At 40.7% G+C, this 18,645-nt stretch overlaps 1 protein-coding gene across 12 annotated transcripts in view; it reads left to right on the top strand.

Annotated features, from left to right (window-relative positions):
• Positions 1-18,645, top strand: part of GALNTL6 (polypeptide N-acetylgalactosaminyltransferase like 6) — an 839,728-nt gene that overhangs the window by 368,707 nt on the left and 452,376 nt on the right. For all 12 annotated transcript variants that reach the window (XR_009757816.1, XM_061584006.1, XM_061584007.1 and 9 more), the window contains exon 4: positions 10,498-10,636. Coding sequence is in view for 11 of the 12 variants with exons in the window: in XM_061584006.1 (XP_061439990.1) it covers positions 10,498-10,636 (139 nt within the window). In the remaining variant the exon portion in view is untranslated. The remainder of the gene's footprint in view (positions 1-10,497; positions 10,637-18,645) is intronic.

Below are 18,645 nucleotides of genomic sequence, written 5' to 3'. Positions count from 1 at the left end.
ACCAGGTTCCTCATATCATTTTCTTCCTTCTATCTGACAAAGATTATATGGTCACATATAGGGTTGCCCACTTTGCCCTGGCGGCACAAAAGCTCCGAGCTAAGCGTGTTGCAGAGCTGGCATGTAATTGATCGACAGAGTGGGTGAATAATTGCCCAGTGATTGTTTAATGGTAAACAAAATGTATATAGCTTCCTGTCTGGCCATCCATGGGCCCTGATGAACCATTTTATGCATTTTATGGATCTTATGTATATTATGTATTAGGTATTTTATCTTGGGATTTTAATATGTGTGTTGGTGTTGTAATTGTGATGCGACGGCCTATGGCCATGCAATAAAGATTTGTACTTGTACTTGTACTTGTAAGATACATGGTGATGGTGTGAGCTGAGTACTTTACTGCTTTGGGGTATTTGTGCATGCTTGAGAATGTACGTTGGTGTATATGAAGAAGAAAAAGAAATAAGGATTCATGTATACCTGTGTAAAATGATGCATTTTAGATTATTGAAAATACACTGAAATTATTGAAAATTGTTCTAATGCATGATTGGTGCATACATCTGTGCATTATTAATGGATTGATTATTTCCACCAGGTACAATTTTCAGATGGCAGAATAAAGCAAAATCAAGACTTTTTCTGCAAATTAGTTCTATCATAGTGATAAAGGGTTGGATCCAGAGTTCCTGTAAGCAGAACCTTGTACATCATGTTGACACACATCAGTATAAAAAGCAATGAATAAATAATAATATCTTCTGCAAGAGGAATGAAGGAAGTTGATTTTTGCCAATTCCACCTTCCTGCTGAATCCCTCTGCATCTCCCGCAAATATGTTCTGGATAGTTGGAAAACCCTCTGGATCAGAGTCTCTAACAGGGATAGATGCAAAGTTCTACACCTAGGAAAAAGAAACTAAATGCACAGTTATAAGATGGGGGATACTAGGCTCAGCAATATTATATGTGAGAAAGATCTTGGGATTGTTTTTGATCACAGGGTGAATATGAGCCAACAGTGCGATGTGGCGGCAAAAAAGGCAAATGCTATTTTAGGCTGCACTAACAAAAGTATAGTTTCCAAATCATGTGAAGTATGAGTTCCCCTTTATTTGGCACTAGTTAGGCTGCCTCCATTAGATCATCTCTTTGCCGCCCAGCGGAGCTTTTTAGGGTGGTACGTGGGCTTTTACATTCCGGCCCTCATGATACTATAGAGACATCTGAAGCCCGCTGCAACGAGTTTGCGGAGCACTTCCAGGACAAGATTGCATGCATCCGTCGGGACTTAGACTTCCATGTTATGACAGATGAATCCATTGAAGTGTCCAGAACACGGCCTTGTCCTTTATTATTAGATGAGTTTCAGTTGGTGCAGCTCGAGGAAGTGGACAAGGTGCTTGGAATGGTGCGGGCGACCACGTCTGTGCTGGACCCTTGCCCATCTTGGCTGGTGAAGGCTGGCAGGGCTGAAACCACCGGCTGGGCCAAAGAGGTGATAAATGCCTCCTTGAAGGAGGGAGTAGTCCCTGGTAGTCTCAAGGAGGCAGTTGTGAGACCTCTTTTAAAGAAACCTTCTTTGGACCCAGATGTTCTGAACAACTATAGACCGGTGGCGAATATCCCTTTTTTGGGCAAGGTTTTGGAGCGGGTGGTTGCCGGCCAGCTCCAGGCGCTTTTGGATGAAACCGATTATCTGGATCCGTTTCAATCCGGTTTTAGGTCCGGTTTTGGCACTGAAACAGCCTTGGTCGCCCTGTATGATGACCTTTGTCGGGAGAGGGACAGGGGGAGTGTGACCCTGTTGATTCTCCTTGATCTCTCAGCAGCGTTTGATACCATCGACCATGGTATCCTTCTGGGGAGGCTTGCGGAGTTGGGGGCACTGCTTGGCAGTGGCTCCGCTCCTACTTAGCAGATCGTCACCAGAAGGTAGTGCTTGGGGAACATTGCTCGACACCCTGGACTCTCCATTGTAGAGTCCCTCAAGGGTCGGTTCTGTCCCCCATGCTCTTTAACATCTACATGCAGCCTCTGGGTGCGGTCATCAGGAGTTTTGTAGTGCGTTGCCATCAGTACGCTGATGACACGCAGCTCTATTTCTCCTTTTCACCTTCTTCAGGTGAGGCTGTTGATGTGCTGAACCGTTGCCTGACCGCGATAATGGACTGGATGAGAGCTAATAAACTGAAACTCAATCCAGACAAGACCAAGACACTGTTCGTGAGCTCTTTCCCTGCCCAGATGATAGATGCTCGTCCTGTTCTAGATGGGGTTACACTCCCCTTGAAGGAACAGGTTCGTAGTTTGGGGGTCCTTTTTGACCCTTCCTTGTCGCTTGAGGCTCAAGTAGCCTCGGTGGCACGGAATGCGTTTTACCATCTTCGTTTAGTAGCCCAACTACGCTCTTATCTGGACAGTGATGATCTCGCTTCAGTTGTTCATGCTCTGGTAACTTCTAGATTGGATTACTGTAATGCGCTCTACGTAGGGCTGCCCTTGAAGACAGTCCGGAAACTTCAGCTAGTGCAAAACGCGGCAGCAAGGTTGTTGACGAAGACCGATCGGTCCGCGCATATAACACCTGTCCTGGCCTGTTTGCACTGGCTACCTATTTGTTTCTGAGCCAGATTCAAGGTTCTGGTGTTGACCTATAAAGCCTTACACGGTGTGGGACCGCAATATCTTGTGGAACGCCTCTCCCGCTATGAACCTACCAGTCCGCTTCGTTCAGAATCTAAGGCCCTCCTCCGGGTACCAACCCATCTAGATGCCCGGAGGACTGTTACTCGATCTAGGGCCTTTTCTGTAGTGGCCCCCGAATTGTGGAACAGCCTACCTGAAGAGATCCGCCTGGCACCTACAGTACTTTCCTTTAGGCGCCAGGTTAAGACCTGGCTATGTTCCCAGGCATTTTAATGTTTAATTTTTATGTTTAATGTTTTAGTTTAAATTTTGCTGATACTTGTTAGTGATTTTATTGTAACATTGTATTTTAACTCTGTTTGTACACCGCCCAGAGAGTTATTAGCTATGGGCGGTTTAAAAATGAAATAAATATATAAATAAATAAATAAATAAATAAATAAATAAATCTTGAGTACGGTGTCCAGTTCTGGACACCGTACTTTAAGAAGGATGCAGACAAACTGTAACAGATTCAGAAGAGGGCAACAAGGATGATCAGGGGACTGGAAACAAAGCCCTATGAGGAGAGACTGAAAGAATTTGGCATGTTAAGCCTTGAGAAGAGAAGACTGAGGAGAGATATGATAGCATTCTTCAAGTACTTGAAAGGTTGCCATACTACAGAGGAGGGCCAGGATCTCTTCTCGATAGTCCCAGAGTGCAGGACATGAACTAAGGTGTTCAAGTTTCAGAAAGACAGATTTTGACTGAAGGTCAGGAAAACCTTCTGTTGGAGTGGTACAGCAATGGAACCAATTACTAAGGGAGGTGGTAGGCTTTCCGAACACTGGAGGCATTCAAGAGGCAGCTGGACAGCCAGTTGTCAGGTATGCTTTAATTTGGATTCCTGCATTGTTCTAATTTGTTTCCAGGAAGATTATACAACAGTGAGCATTCATCTTGATTTGCTTGTGTGGTGTTTATGAGTCTTCCCTGAAATCATTTGTTTATCCTACACTTTTCGGTCATTTTCCTATCACTTTCCTAACCATAAAACTCCAGGGTTTTTTTGAAAAGTGAATTTGTTGCAGGAAGGGCAACAGTAAACTTTTATCCACTTCAGTTGTGCAAACCTTAATTTCTAGTATTTGCTTGAGTTCCTCCTACAAGGTATTGATAGTCTGAAAGTAGGGATGGAAAGATCTGTTAATTTTGGTTCTCACAGTTCTCATTTTTCCAATCTTAAATTCAGTTCTCCACATTTATGCAGGAATTTGCAGATTAAAAAAAAAATCTCAAGAAAATTCTTACACATTTTAGTGTGAATTTCTCCTAACACGCACATTTTTGTATGCAATTTTGACTAATATACACATTTTTGCAAGCAATTTCTCCTAATAAAATGCAGTTTTGTATGTTATTTTCACAAATATATTCATTTTTATTCACACTCTCCCCTAATATATATATATTTTGTAAACATCACAAAATTCGATGGGCAGATTTTGAAGGATGGCTGTGTTTTGTTCTCATACTGTTTTGGAAAGTGTGAATTTGATGGATCCAGCTTTAAATGCAGACTGAATCAAATTTCTCCCCCATCCCTATCTGGAGGTGACCTAAGTTCAGACTGACTGTAGAGACTGTAACTTATGTTTGTCTCTCGAATTGTAATTTTGCAACTTTAAATATTGCACTGAGATTATTTCTTCTATTCTGTGTCAGCGATGGTTTAGCTTCACCTCCTCCAGTTTGGTTTTGCAGCATCATTTAATTAATGTAGTCATTCTGCTACAACACATACCTTTCCTAGTATGTCACTTGGTTTGTTTAAACACTGCAGCCTTCTTCATGTAAAGCTGAATTCCTTCAAATTATCTGAGCACGCACTGGATTCCTTTATCTATGCAGGTCAGTCAGTGATTGAATGATTGAACCACAAATGCTTTTAATGTTGAGATAAGTTGTGTTTTTCACAAGCTGGTTTGTTTATTTTCTAGAAGGCTTGGCTCTAGGAAGCAACCTGCTGCCAGCCTGTTCTTATGTTAAATGGGGGAAAGGGCATTCTAGCGGTTGTGGCATTTGGTGATAAGTGGCTGGGCTAAAAAGAAGATATACTGTGCATCCCCTGGCTACAAAGCTGTGATTAGTTTCAGCTGGCTGCAGAGAACACAGTCTCTTTGGATATGGTGATAGTGCTGTGTAACGTAAATCAGAGCATGTAGGGTTCCTTATCTCCCATCGCACACTCTGGCATTCCAAACACACTGGACACACACTACTGCCGGCATTTATTTCTATTCCAATCTAACATTACAATATGTTGGTATAAGGGGCTAGATTAAACCTTTCTTGTTCTCAAAAATGTACTTGTACTTCCCATTGTAGCAGCTGAAGTGTGGTGTTTCAAAGCACTGATTTGTTTGCTTAGGGAGCAGGGTTTAAACAAGGATTTAGAGATGCGGTTATCACCACCGTTGCACCCTCTTTTATTCCCCTGTGAACATAAAATGAAGCTGTGGTATAGTAGACAAGATAATGCACACTATGTTTCAAAACATGCTTTGAAAACAACAGTATGACCCTTTCCCTCACTAAAAGACAGATTTATCTATCTGTCAATTTCAGTTTCTGTTTTTTTCTCATTTTTCTAATGTTTCCACTTATCTGTATTAGTTTGCAATTTGGGGGGGGGGGAAATCCTCATGAAAATGTATCATCATTTTAGTAGGAATTTCTCCTAATATATGTTTTATATGCAATTTTGCCTCTTATTATTAGTAGTATTATTTTTAAATTTATGTGCCATTTATAATTGTGCAAATAAAACAATTAAAATAGGTTTTAAAACTATACAAATAAACATCCAAGGCAAAAACGTAAACTTTTTTTTACAAAAAAAAATCCAGCTGGAAAAGCTTGTCAGAAAATATGTCTTCAATTGTTTCTGGAAAGTTTAAATAGTAGGCACTTACCCTATTCAAAGGGGAGTGTACCAGCTTTGATGATATCAAAGGCCAATGGGAGATTGAACAAAAGCAGCATGACCACCACCTCCTTCATTTCTCTCCCAGCGAAAGTCATCCATCAGGGAGACCAAGGCCAGTTTAGTCCCAAACCCAGGTATGAACCCAGATTAGAATGTGTCTATAATCAGTTTCCTCCAATAATGTCTACAACTGCACCACCATGGCACTCTTGAGTACCTTGCCCCAAAATGGGGTGTATGTGACTGGGTGGAATTTGTTAAATACCGTTGGGTACAGGGTGACTTTTTTGCAGCACAGGCTGCACAACTACTTCCTTCAAGGCACGTTTTCACAAACAATTTCCCCTAATGTACTCTTGCATGTTATTTTCACTAATATATGGAATCTTATGCACATTTTCCCTTAATATACACCTGTTGTATAAATTTTTTGATTGGAGAACTCCATTGCAGAATTCAGAGAAGTGTAAATTTTGAAGGATAGCTGAATTTCAGTTTGTGTATTGTTTCAGGAAGTCAAGATTGGGTAGGTTCACATAAAAATGTGAACCAACTAAATTTCTTCCCCATCCCTATCCCTCCTCCCACTAGCATGTATAGAATTACCACCTTTGTTTGATTGAATAGGTAGATCGGGTCAGGTTTTAATCCATAAAGAGTTTTTTTTAAAAAAAATCAGTAAGGCTAAAGATTAATGGCAATTTTTGTCAAGATAATTTGATTCCAGTATGTTACTAAAATAATGTCATGAAAAAGAAAATATTAAAGATTGTCATCCCTTCAGACGATGAGCATGATCCAGCCAAAGTAAAGCAGTTTTAAGTCACATTGATTTCAGTAAGAAACAGCTAAGCATGTGGCTCTGGTTGTATTGAAATCAGTTGGGCTTAGAAGTGCTTGACATTGGGTTGTGCCCAATGAATGTTAACATTTACTTACTAATTTTAAGTTTTCTTGCACATCCATCAGTATATGCAAAAAGGCATCTTTATTGAGATGGTGGTGGTGTGCACATTTATTCAAATTTAATAAATTAATTGATCTGATCAAAGGCAGGGGAAATCAAACAACAATGCAGTTCTGTGCCTGGATCCTCTGAAGTAAGATCCATTGAGTTCAGTGAAGCTTACTCTAAGGCAAATGTGTATAGGATTAGCTTGTAGAACTGTTTAGTATCAACACCCTGCTACACAGCATGGATTGTCTGGTTTACCCCCCATCCTTACCTTATTGTTTTCCATCTATTAACCATAGCTTAGTGTGCATGTTCTACCCATAGAACCACAATAGTCTGCATTTTACCTAAAGTTAGTAGAAGGTCTGGGTTAAAACATATCTGTATAGAGTAATAACTTCCAGTGATCATGAATCTGTGCTTCAGTGTTTTCTGATAGCAAGTCTAGCTGATGACCATTCCCTAAGCTGACTAAACCATAATGTGTAATCAAACTGGCTTAATCTGACATTATTGATAAATTTGAACAGGCACCTCTTTTTTATATTGCATTTTTCATATTTTATGCAATATCTTCTGCAAAAAAAAGCTGCAACTGATTGAATCCTGTTGTTTTGTGAATTCTGAAACTCCTGTCTGATATCCTGGAGAGTTGCTACCAGTCAGTGTAGACTACTCTGAGTGAGGTGGACCAATGGTCTGACTCAGCATAAGGCAGCGTCCTGTGTTCTGTATTATGTTCCATCATACGTCTGCAACAGTAGAGTAGTATTTGGTTGACTTCAAGGAGGCACCAGTACTCTCTGAGAATGAAGTTGTATCCCATATTATTTGGTAACAAGTTCAGTGAACTCAGTGGGGCTTGCTCCAATGTAAACATGCAAAGGATTGGGCTAAAAGAATAAGAAGAGCAAGTGCAGATGCTGATGGTCTCAGGTCCTGCTTGTGGGCTTCCCATAGGCCACTTTGAAAACAGGATGTAAGACTAGATGGGGCATTGGCCTGATCCAGCAGACTCGTTTTATGTTCTTAATCTGACAGTCTCTTTGCTTGGTGGTAGCAGATCAGTCACAGGACATGCACATCGTCTCACTCTTCATCCACTACACAAAGGTTCTATTTGCTACATTGAAGATAAAATGATGTGCAGCACTGTGTACTTCCCAAAGAGATACTAGGGGCAGAAGGTCACCAGGACTCATCCTCCATAAATGTGAATTAGACAACCTCCTTAGTGACATGATTCATTCCAGGGGTCCCCACTACACAAGAAGCTGCACATGAGTACAAAATTTGCACATCTTTTGACGTGGCAGCTCCCTATGCAAACTTGAGTGTACCTTAGAATCCTTTGTGACATCACAAGGGTTTTGAGGGCACAAAGGTTGCACACAGACACCCAACCTAGGTTGGCAAAAAGCCCTTTCCTGGCTTGTGCCCCATGTGCCATATCATACTGGAATACTTCACAGCATTGTTGTAAAGATTACTGAAATAAAAGTGTGTGGAGCACTTTGTGCTACAGTGCCATAAAAAGTATTTGCCCCCTGTCTGATTTTCTGCATGGCTGCATATTTTTGGCACTGAATGTTATCAGATCTTGAACCAAACCAATGTTAGGGGAAAGGGAACCTGAGTGAACAAATAACACAAAATTTTGATACTTATTTCATTCATTTATTAAAGAAAGTTAAGCAACACCCAATTTCCCCGTGTGAAAAAGTAATTGCTCCCTTAGACTCAAAATCTGGTTACGTCATCTTTAGCAGCAATTACTGGTGTGCCCAGCCTCCAAGAGGTCTTCTGTATCTTTAAAGGTTGTGCAGGGGGAAAGGAGAATTTCACCTTGTTTTTCCCATTACAGGGTTGCAAGAAAACCTGCACTTGGCTGAATTTTCTCTTCTCTTAAAGATACAGAATCATTCTCAGGCCCTGCGCCTGGCAACCCTAGTTTACTCTAAAGTGAGGCTGGCTGAGTTTCACAGAGATGACTCTCAAGTAATGATTGCAGACATATTTGCATATCAGAATTTAACTTGATGCAGAATTTGGGTTACATTCTGTGCTTGCCAAATTTGTTCTGGCTCCTATAGTGCCTTTTTACTAGCAGTTTGATTGACAGCAATTAGCTGGTGATCATGTTTTGCTTCATCCTATGAAAAGTTTCACCTGCTGATTTTAACACCTCTCTTAAAGGGCCAGAGGCAGAGCAGGCCTTTTTCTGGCCAGATGGCAACCCTATGACTCTATTACTATGACCCTTACACAGAATGTTCAGGGTTTTGTTTTGTTTTCAAAGTACATTGTGTGCTGTGCTCTGGCAATATTCTCTTTCAAAGGAGCAGGAGGGCTTCATATGCATATAGCCTTCCTCTTTCCCCACATCATTTCATGCATGGAGAGAGTCGTGTAAGAAGCACAAAAAATGAAGACAGAAAGCATTCTCTCTGGGGTTGGCATTCAGATGGAGGGATTATTGCTTCTTCAGAATGGCTTCTAGAAAATCTGTTTACTAACTACTCCCTTTAAAGGGAGACAACTGCCTACAAACCTATGCGTTATTATCTATAAAAACCCAAAGACTTCAAGACAAGGATACAACTGGTAAAGTTTAAGATTGAATATTGTTAGGAACATTAGTGGCTCTCCAGGATTTCAGGCCAGGATCTCTCCCAGACCCACCTGGAAATGCTGGGGATCAAAGCTGGGACCTTCTGCATGCAAAGGAGATGCAGGTTTCCTAAAGCTCAGGGCAAGTTTTAATATTACAAACAAAAATACTTTAAAGTGCACTAAAAATTCTGATAACACTTTGAGAGAAAAAATATTAACTATTTTAAAGGTTTGAATTATATAAAATTCCTTCCCACTCATTGAAAAAACAAACACCAACCTATGAGCCAAACAGAAGCTTTTTTCTGACCACTAAAAGCAAGCCCAATATAAAAGGCTTTGCTGTTCATTTATGAAGAATTTCCCCTTGCCAGGTGGGGTTCAAAGAAACTACAGTTTGACACTACACAAAATTGCCTGGTATTTGGGATAAATGCTGATTAATGAAAGATACCATGCCTGTTTTCATTTGATTAGCTACACTGACATCTTTTCCTCAACTCTGTGGATAAGAAGCCATTTGAGGCAAGATGGATTCAAAAAAATGGATCCTCCTAGCCTTGCTGCAAAAAGCTGAAAGAGCCACTGCAGAATGGAGACTAGATCAAACTATTCCAAATGTCAATAGTGTATTACTTTGCCATCCATCTGTATCAATAGCCCTATTCAGGTGTTTGGTACCCAGGGATATTGTGTGGGTGAACAGGCCACTAGGAATGCCCTATACCTCAGTGCCACCATATAGGTTGGCCATGCCCTCTAGCTGATGCATGATTGAAAACAGTGTGAAGAGTGCTTCTTCTAATCTACACTATAAACCCTGATCAATCAGGGATCCCATTCCCATGGAGGAAACCTTATGCAGGTACCAGTGCTTGAATAGGGCTTATATCAGTTCTCTTTCAAAGGCTGATAGAACTGCTTGTTTGGGTTTGGTCCATTAATTGCATGGGTAGACAACCACATGCAGAAATTTCTGTTGTACACTTACAGCAGGAGGTCCTATGGGCCTGGCTGTGTTATAGAATTAGGCCAATGCTACATTCTCATTATCTCTCCATAGCAGTTCCGGTTGCTGCTCCTCTGGCTTGTTAGACCAGAGGGGAAATCTCCTTAACGCTCAGAGGGGCTGCACATGTACTGTAATGTGCACTAGAGTGCCACTATTTCATACTTCAGATGTGATTTGTAGCATGCTTGTTAAAAAGGTTTTCATTACAGAACATCACACCACAAATTGTTAAGCACTTCTGAGCTCTCAAGCACCAGTGATTGGTAACTATGTTTTGTTTTTCATGCCATTCCAGGGAAGGGTGAACAGGGAAAACCATACCCTCTCACAGAAGAAGACAATGATGATTCTGCATATCGGGAAAATGGTTTCAATATTTTTGTGAGCAACAACATAGCCTTGGAGCGATCACTGCCAGACATTCGACATCCTAAGTAGGTATACCAAATATGATTGACTGTTTAACAGCATGCCTCCTTGTTATGGAGAATCATCCTGATTTAATTGAAAATGAGGAAATGTGGGAAGCTGCTGTAGCTATGCTATCCTTTTTCACTCCCTGCTGTTGGAGTGAGGAACAAAAGAAGATAGTGGGCTCCACTGTACATGTTGTTTTGCCTTCTAGACTGGGGAGATGTGAGGTTTCTGCTGACAGATATTGGTGGCGGGCGGCAGGAGAATGGCACTAAACAACCTTGCCAAGTCTTTGCTTGGGATTGCAAGATGCAAAGAGCTACTCTAAAGTGACAAACAGAAGGCCTGAAATAATCAGATACAACTATTCCCTTCTATTCACTTTGGTAGTGATATTGTACCAGTAATGGTTCTATTTGTCATCACAAAATTTGTGAGTGCATGTCCTGTTGCATTTTGTTTGCTAGGTTGGATCAATAAGGATGTTATTAACAGATACAACACTATTGGTCTGGAGGCATGTAATGTGGGGAAGTTTCTCAGGGTTAAAAAAACTGCAGTCATTTGGGAAGATACTCAACAGATAATACTGAAGAACTGGCAAACAGGCAGGTAGTCTGCTCAGAGCTGTAGCTTTGGAGGTTGTCAATCCAATGGCTTTGGAAGTCAAAAAAGGCACCAAAAAGCAATTCCTTTGACTGTCCAATTGACTTGATTTTTACCTCAAGGCCTAGCCATACTCAGGATGTTGTAAGAGCATTCAGGAGCAAGGCTACATTATTAGTCAGAGATGAGTGTCTAGTAAAGCTATTGTGTGAGATCATGTTCTGAGAAGGAGCAAAATTGCTAGATTTGAAAAAGGGTTGCCCACTGACATACTCAACACCATATATTGACTGAGGAGAATGGGATGCACTTTCATGGGTTTGCTAAGACGAGCTTTTCAAGGTGTGCTCCATCACTGTATTTGGTGATGTCCAGGACATCTTGCAGAAATGTATAGTAACTGGCCACATATTGCCTTTATTTGGACGTAACACTAAACTGCCTTCTCCTCCCTCCCCCTGTCTTTTACAATCTTCAGGAGAGGTCCTCCTTAAAGTCTCCCCATTCTGATATGGAGGAATAGGGGAGGAATCCTATGGCCACTTCAGTGGTGGCTTTGAAATTCCCCTTTAAGAAAACATGTTTGGCCATAAGGCTGCAGTATGCCAGGCTCCAAGTGAAGATTGTTCACTTTCTGTTTCTGATTACTTTTTATAAAAGCTGTATGTTTACAGATAAAGAAGACTAAGGGGGAGGTTTTGGTTATTAGGGAAGTATTGCTTTTATTTTATCTTGAATATAATAGTTATCTGTCTTGAATAGCTTCTTTAGAAACACTGGGTGAAAATGTTAGTGGGTCCAATTCACTTGGAAATTTTCCTAACAAGTCACACTGAAATAAATGGGTGCTGCTCAAGAACACTGTCATTTTCTTATGCTGCTCCTATTGACTTCAATGGGTCTGGCACAAAAAACGTTTCCAGCAGATTATGCCCTGTGTCAGCCACTTAATATAGCACATATTTATTTACTGTATCTGCTGCTTATTGTGGGGGAAGGAGGGGGTTGACGTGATGCTCAAGTCATTTTTTAAGAAGCATATTAACAGTTAATTTAAGAAAGGCTAAACATGCCCTTGGAGATCCCTATATTAATCTCTATAACCCAGTGTTGATTTGCATATAATTAATGCAAAGAACTGACTCAGTTTTATCTAATCTGTTTTAAATATTTTGTTTTCGACTTTTGGCTGCCAAAATGATCCCCAGGTCACCTGAAATTATCTGCAGCAATTCCCACTGGCCAGGAATCTCTTCAGTTAGATGGGATTTTAATACATAATTACAGAGCATTAAAGTTACATTCAGTTGCATTGTTGGCATGTTAAATATGTGCCGCACAACAGCTTCTGCTCCAAAAGGATATCCTGATTTTTATTGGTGCTCGAAACAGTGGCAGTGGAAACAATGCAGAAAATCATTATGGACAAAATGAGGCTAAACTGCCACTTTTCCCTGTTGTGTTTGTCAATATATCTACTACTAATTTGTTTTTCACTCACTGCTAGCCACATGGGCCATGACATTTCTTAGGATAAACCCAGAAGTAGGGCATTGTCAGCACTGTCTCATTGAGAACAAGTCAGCACTACAGTGTTTGCTCTTTCCTTGTAAACTGTCTTCCTACCATGAACCTATTTGGCACCTGCACTGTTCTTCATGCTTGCCAAGAGCACTACAGCACTCAGAACAGTCCTGAATACATTGGGCAACATTTACATGGAATAAAAACTGCAATTCAGATCTGTATCTTGTAAACTTTACAGTCCTATTTACACAACCAACCTGGGTGTGTCAAATGTAGGTGTGTGTGGGATCACAATGGCCATCAGGGTCCATGCTTTAATTGGCTGTTTGGAACCGAACCAATGTAGACTGGCAGTTCACATGTTAAGGAACCTTGATTTTTGGGGGGCTGTTGGTTGCATGATAGGGTTACCAGGTGTCTGGAATTTGACCAGATACTCCAGCTTTTGGGGGTCCTCTCCTGGTCTCCGGGTGACTCACCTTTCTCTCAGCTACATTTTTTTTTTTAAAAAAGTTTCTATGCGGTCTGGTTCCTGAGATATACATCAAAATGTCAGCCGCCCCCCCTCAAATGTTAAATCTGTTTAACAGATCTGTTATAGCAGCTCATAACTTTAACCCCGCCCTTTCAGGATTGTAGCCAATAAGTGAAGCCAGAGTTGTGATTTGGTGACCCAGGCAGTGCCTAGACTTCATTGCAATGACAGAAAATGGTGGTTATGAGATTTTCAGTTTGAGTAAGTAAGTATGTGACTTTCAGGGTTTTTTTCTCTTGTGTGCAAGAGTCAGACCTTGGGCTGTTGAAGAGGGCAGTGAAAACCTTCGCAATATGAAAGTATTTAATCCAATACTTGCTTTTCTGGGAGTAAAGCAATGCTAACCCCATGCACCTGGAGTAAACCCCATTGAATTCAATAGGACTTACTTTTGAGTAGACATGGTTAGGATTGTGCTGTAAATTAATGGGACTTTTGAGTAAACATAGCAAAGAATTATGACTGTGTTGTAAATCTCTCCCCCTCCAATCCCATTTTTAAAGCAATTAGGCAGGGCTTACTTAGGTATCACAGTATTTATTATGTAGGAAACTAATACTGATTTCTTTTAATGTTCTGCAATGACCAACTGGTTTGATAATAAACTATTATATGGGGTGTATTTTTACACCTGCAAGTGTGTGTGTGTGTGGAATCTTTTCAACAACCCTATGGGGTAGGGTTGGTGACTGGAAACCAAGGCAGCTCACAATAAGAAATAAATCCCTTTAAAATCCAATAACCATTAAACCAGTATAAACAGTTGCAAAACAGTTTAAAGTTGCATGATTCTGAATTTTGGGCGAATGAGGTTTATTTATTATTTATTTATTTATTATTTGATTTATATCCCACCCTTCCTCCTGGCAGGAACCCAGGGCAGCAAACAAAAGCACTACAAGCACTTTAAAAATCATAAAAACAGACTTTAGAATATATTAAAACAAAACATCTTTAAAAATGTTTTAAAAAGCTTTAAAAGCATCCTTTTTAAAAAAAAAAAGAAGAAAAGGTTTAAAAACATATTGTTGCACGCCACCCCAATCTCCAAGCAGTGAGATTTCCAGGGGTCCCTGTGCTCGCCCAGGGTTTAGTTTTCTTGGAAAGGTCAGCGGAGACTGTGGTGTCTTTATGAAATATGGTTTGTTTATTTACACACATTCCAACCTGAGCATCAGCAGTCCAATATCCAGCTTTTCCATCAGGGTTACAAGAAGCACCCCAAAGCCATGGTGCAAAGAGCCATTCTCTCTGCCTACCTCCAGTTCCCAGCCTTTCTCAGACACAAATTGAAACACAAGCCTCTCCTAGGCTCCAGGAGGGGGGGGGCTCTCCTGAATAGTTTCAATGACAAAAGGATCTCCCTGGCCCATTCACCAGATGATGGGCACCTGATAGACCCATTAACCCACCTGGCCACTCTATTAGATTAACAAAAGAAACTCATCTGACCAGCAGAGGGAGTTTCTCACCTCCCAGGTGCAAGTCTCCAAATCAGAGGCTGGAAGGGGACTCATAGGAATTATCCATCTCAACCCCCCAAAATCACAACAATATTAAAAAGCAATTCCAACACAGACTGGGATAAGGTCTCAACTTAAAAGGCTTGTTAAAAGAACAAGTTCCTTATCACTTGAGGCTGCAGTTCTCTGGACATTTCCCTGGTTGAGTAAGCCCCACTGAATACATTGGGACTTGCTTCTGAGTAAACAAACATAGGATTGCACTATAAATATCTTTACAGGTTGTGTAAAGAGCCAGTGTGGTGTAGTGGTTAAGGTGCTGGACTATGATTTAGTTACTTAGTTTACAGGTTGTGTAAAGAGCCAGTGCAGTGTAGTGGTTAAGGTGCTGGACTATGACTTGAGAGACCAGGGTTCGAATCTCCACACAGCCATGAAGCTCACTGGGTGACCTTGGGCCAGTCACTGCCTCTAAGTCTCAGAGGGAGGCAATGGTAAACCCCCTCTGAATACCGCTTACCATGAGAACCCTATTCATAGGGTTGCCATAAGTCAGGATTGACTTAAAGGCAGTCCATTTCCATTTTCAAATAATAAACATGTTTGATAGTCATGCTTATATAAATATTTCTTCATACTGTGTCCCAATAAGTATCTGATTTCACATTATGGTTGTACAATACTTCCTCTACATTTTAAGTGTGCCCTTCTTCCTTGGGGTGGTCAAGTTTCTCCATTGTTTTCATCCAGAGGGGCGGATAGGCTGAGAGATGGTGAGTAGCCCATGGTCACCCACTACACTTTATAGCTCATTTCCATTTTGAAAAATTAATTACAACAATTTACATGCAGGCAAAATTTATTAAGTAGATCCACACAATACATTTAAAGCACATCCAAGTTGCATTTAAAGCTCATGACTAACCCAAAAGAATCCTGGGAAGTGTAGTTTCCCCCTCACAGTTATAGTTCTTACCACCCTTAAGAAGCTGTAGTTCCCATGATTCTGTGGTCGGATTCATGTGGTTCATGCTTGTTGAATGTGCTTTAAATGAATGGTGTGGATCTGCCCTAGGTATGATGTGCATTCAAGAGTGAATTGAAAAGTACAATTTTAAAAAATACTTTTTTAAACAGGGGAAGGCTGGTAGCTCATTGGTAGGGCATACGCTTTGCATGGAAAGGTCCAGAATTCAATTTTTAGAAAAGATTATTGCCTGGAATCCTGGAGAACCAACGCTAGTCCATGTCATCAGTACTGAGCTGTGTGGTACCAAATGGCCTGAGTCAATATAAGGCAGATTCGTTTGTTCCTAAAAGTGGGAAGAGACTCAAGGGCCACAGTGACTCCAAAATTTATTTATGTATTTTATTTACAACAGTTATATACCGCTGTATTGTAAAAAAATCTCAAAGCAGTTTCAGAAGGAATTAAAACAATAAAATTATTGGCAAAAACAATTAAAGACATGTATTTTAAAACATTCAAAATAATAAAACCAACAATGAGTTAAAAACAGATTTAAAAACACAGTGGCTTCTACATGCCTGGATAGGCTTGCCTAAACAAAAATGATTTTAGCAGGTGCTGAAAAGAGGCGTCTGCCTAATGTCAATAAGCAAGGAGTTCCAACGCGTAGGTGCTGCCACTTTACAGGACTGATTTCTTACAAGAGCAGAACAAGTACTATGTGGCACCCATAACATGGAAAGCACAGCTTGAAGTTGCCCTGGTAGCAAATCAGCAACCAATGCAGATTTCAGAGCAGAGGTATTATGTGCTGATAGGAACTCACTCATGTCAGCAATTGTGCTGCAGCATTCTGTATTAACTGACTGGGTGCAAGGAATTTTTTAGTTTTGGTTTTCAGTTATGAATCCTGAGTGATTGTGGGATGCTGAGTTGTCTGCCTTACTCATAGGAATCTTGTTGTGGTTGGTATGGTATTGCATTTAGGAAAGCATCACTGTCTTTTGTTTTTCATTTTCTGTTTGCATTTCATTTACCTTTAACCTCACTCCCTTACATCCATAGAAGCAACAGCAGTGGTTGCATGTACTCAGCTCAACCCCCTAAAACCTACTGATGATGCACCTTGTTGTTGGCATGATGGTTTGTTTCTTGCCCAATAGTGGTAAAAGAGAATTCACATATTTGAAAGTGTGGCTGCAGTTGTTGTTCCCAAGCTGCTGCCTGTGAAGGTAGACCAAACCATGTGTGTTTTCTCTCTGTCAATTATTACTCACTGGAATTGGGTTGGCTGTCAAAGTGAGTTTATAGCAGCCCACAGGGTAGATAGAAAGGGTAGAGAATCTTCTTACTCATACTCATTTCTCAGACCTCTTTCTGAAGTGAAGGGTCAAATCTGTAAAGAAGTTTGGAGCAGCCACATTAAAAGATAAGAGCAGGGCATTCCAGGCAGGGTGTTGCTAACCCTGCTTGGATGTCTTTGCAGAGAATCCCTAGTCAAGGTTTACCAACAGCACAATCCAAATTATATCTACTCAGAAGTAAGTCCTGTTGACTTCTATGGGGCTTAGTCCCTTAGTAATTGTTTAGAATTGCAGTCTTCAGGGGCATCCATCTTTACTCTTGAATGCTCCTATCTAACATCTCCACAACACTAGGCTCCTTTCTTCCTACAATGGTCTTCTGGTGACTGGCCTGGCCTGAAGGCACTTAAACCCTTCTTGCCAAAAGCAAGTAGGGTAGATTAAATGTTCCCTACCCAGGCTCCATTTTTTAGCTAAGATTTCTATCTTAATTTCCAAACAAATATTTTTTTAATTGTATGCTCCAAGCAACTGTGATTGATGCTTAATGTATCATGCTTAGTGACTTCACTTGGGCCCGCCCCATGACTTCACTCAGGTCCGCCCTTGTGACATCACTAGGGCCCACCCCCTGACATCACTAGGGCCCGCCCCTGAAATGTCAGGTTTTGGGATGCTTCTGACCTGGCAACCCTATTGCATGAGTAGAGTCTCTGCAACACACATGTGCAACTTGACCACGCACAGACTCTGGACAGAAAAGCCAATGAATACCTGGAAGTTGCTGTCACAAATCCACTCCTTCCTTCCCTTCCTTCACATGTTCATCTTACCCACATTGATTCCATGAACAGGTCTTAAGAGTACTACAGGGTTCCATAAAGTTGAATGAATCTGTCACCCTAACTTGAACCATTTACACTGATGAATCTTTATCAGATGTGGGTATAATGTTGCTCCTTCTGGGAGGAAGGGTGGGATATAAAATAAATAAATAAATAAATCCTATTCTGTGGTGTTATTTTGCCATTGCTTTAGCTCTTCCATCATAAGCACCTGTATGCTGGTGCAGCAAGGCTTGAGGTTAGGCTGTTAATTGACTACAATCCAAGTACTCCAATTTAACTAGTGTTCTGAATTGCAGCCTTATATAAAGGGCAGCACATTTCCAGGTGATTTGTACTTGGAGGACCACAGACAGTTTCTGCAGCTCCCTGCCATGTGAACATCGCTTTCACAGTCTTACGAGTAAAAATTTGTGCCACTGTCCCCCTTGTGTCTTGTTATTTTCTTGGACAGATGTTTTATGATATTCTTCATTTCTGCTATTGTGTTGTCCTTTTACCTGTCGGCAGAGTTTCTCTTTCTTTCTTTCTTTCTTTCTTTCTTTCTTTCTTTCTTTCTTTCTTTCTTTCTTTCTTTCTTTCTTTCTTTCTTTCTTTCTTTCTTTCTTTCTTTGCACATCCATCCATTTGCCACTAGAACTATACAAGACAGTCTAAGCATATCTTTTCATTTCTTATCTTGATGTTCATAATTCATGTGAATAAGCAGTGCATTTTTTCATATTTGTGAGACATTGCATACGGTAGAGTAAATGAATCCATCATTAATATCTGCTTTG

This window comes from Rhineura floridana, chromosome 9 (assembly GCF_030035675.1).
Source record: "Rhineura floridana isolate rRhiFlo1 chromosome 9, rRhiFlo1.hap2, whole genome shotgun sequence".
NCBI lineage: Eukaryota > Metazoa > Chordata > Lepidosauria > Squamata > Rhineuridae > Rhineura > Rhineura floridana.
The sequence above is the reverse complement of the archived record's forward strand: the minus strand, read 5'-3'. Positions and strand labels throughout refer to the sequence as shown.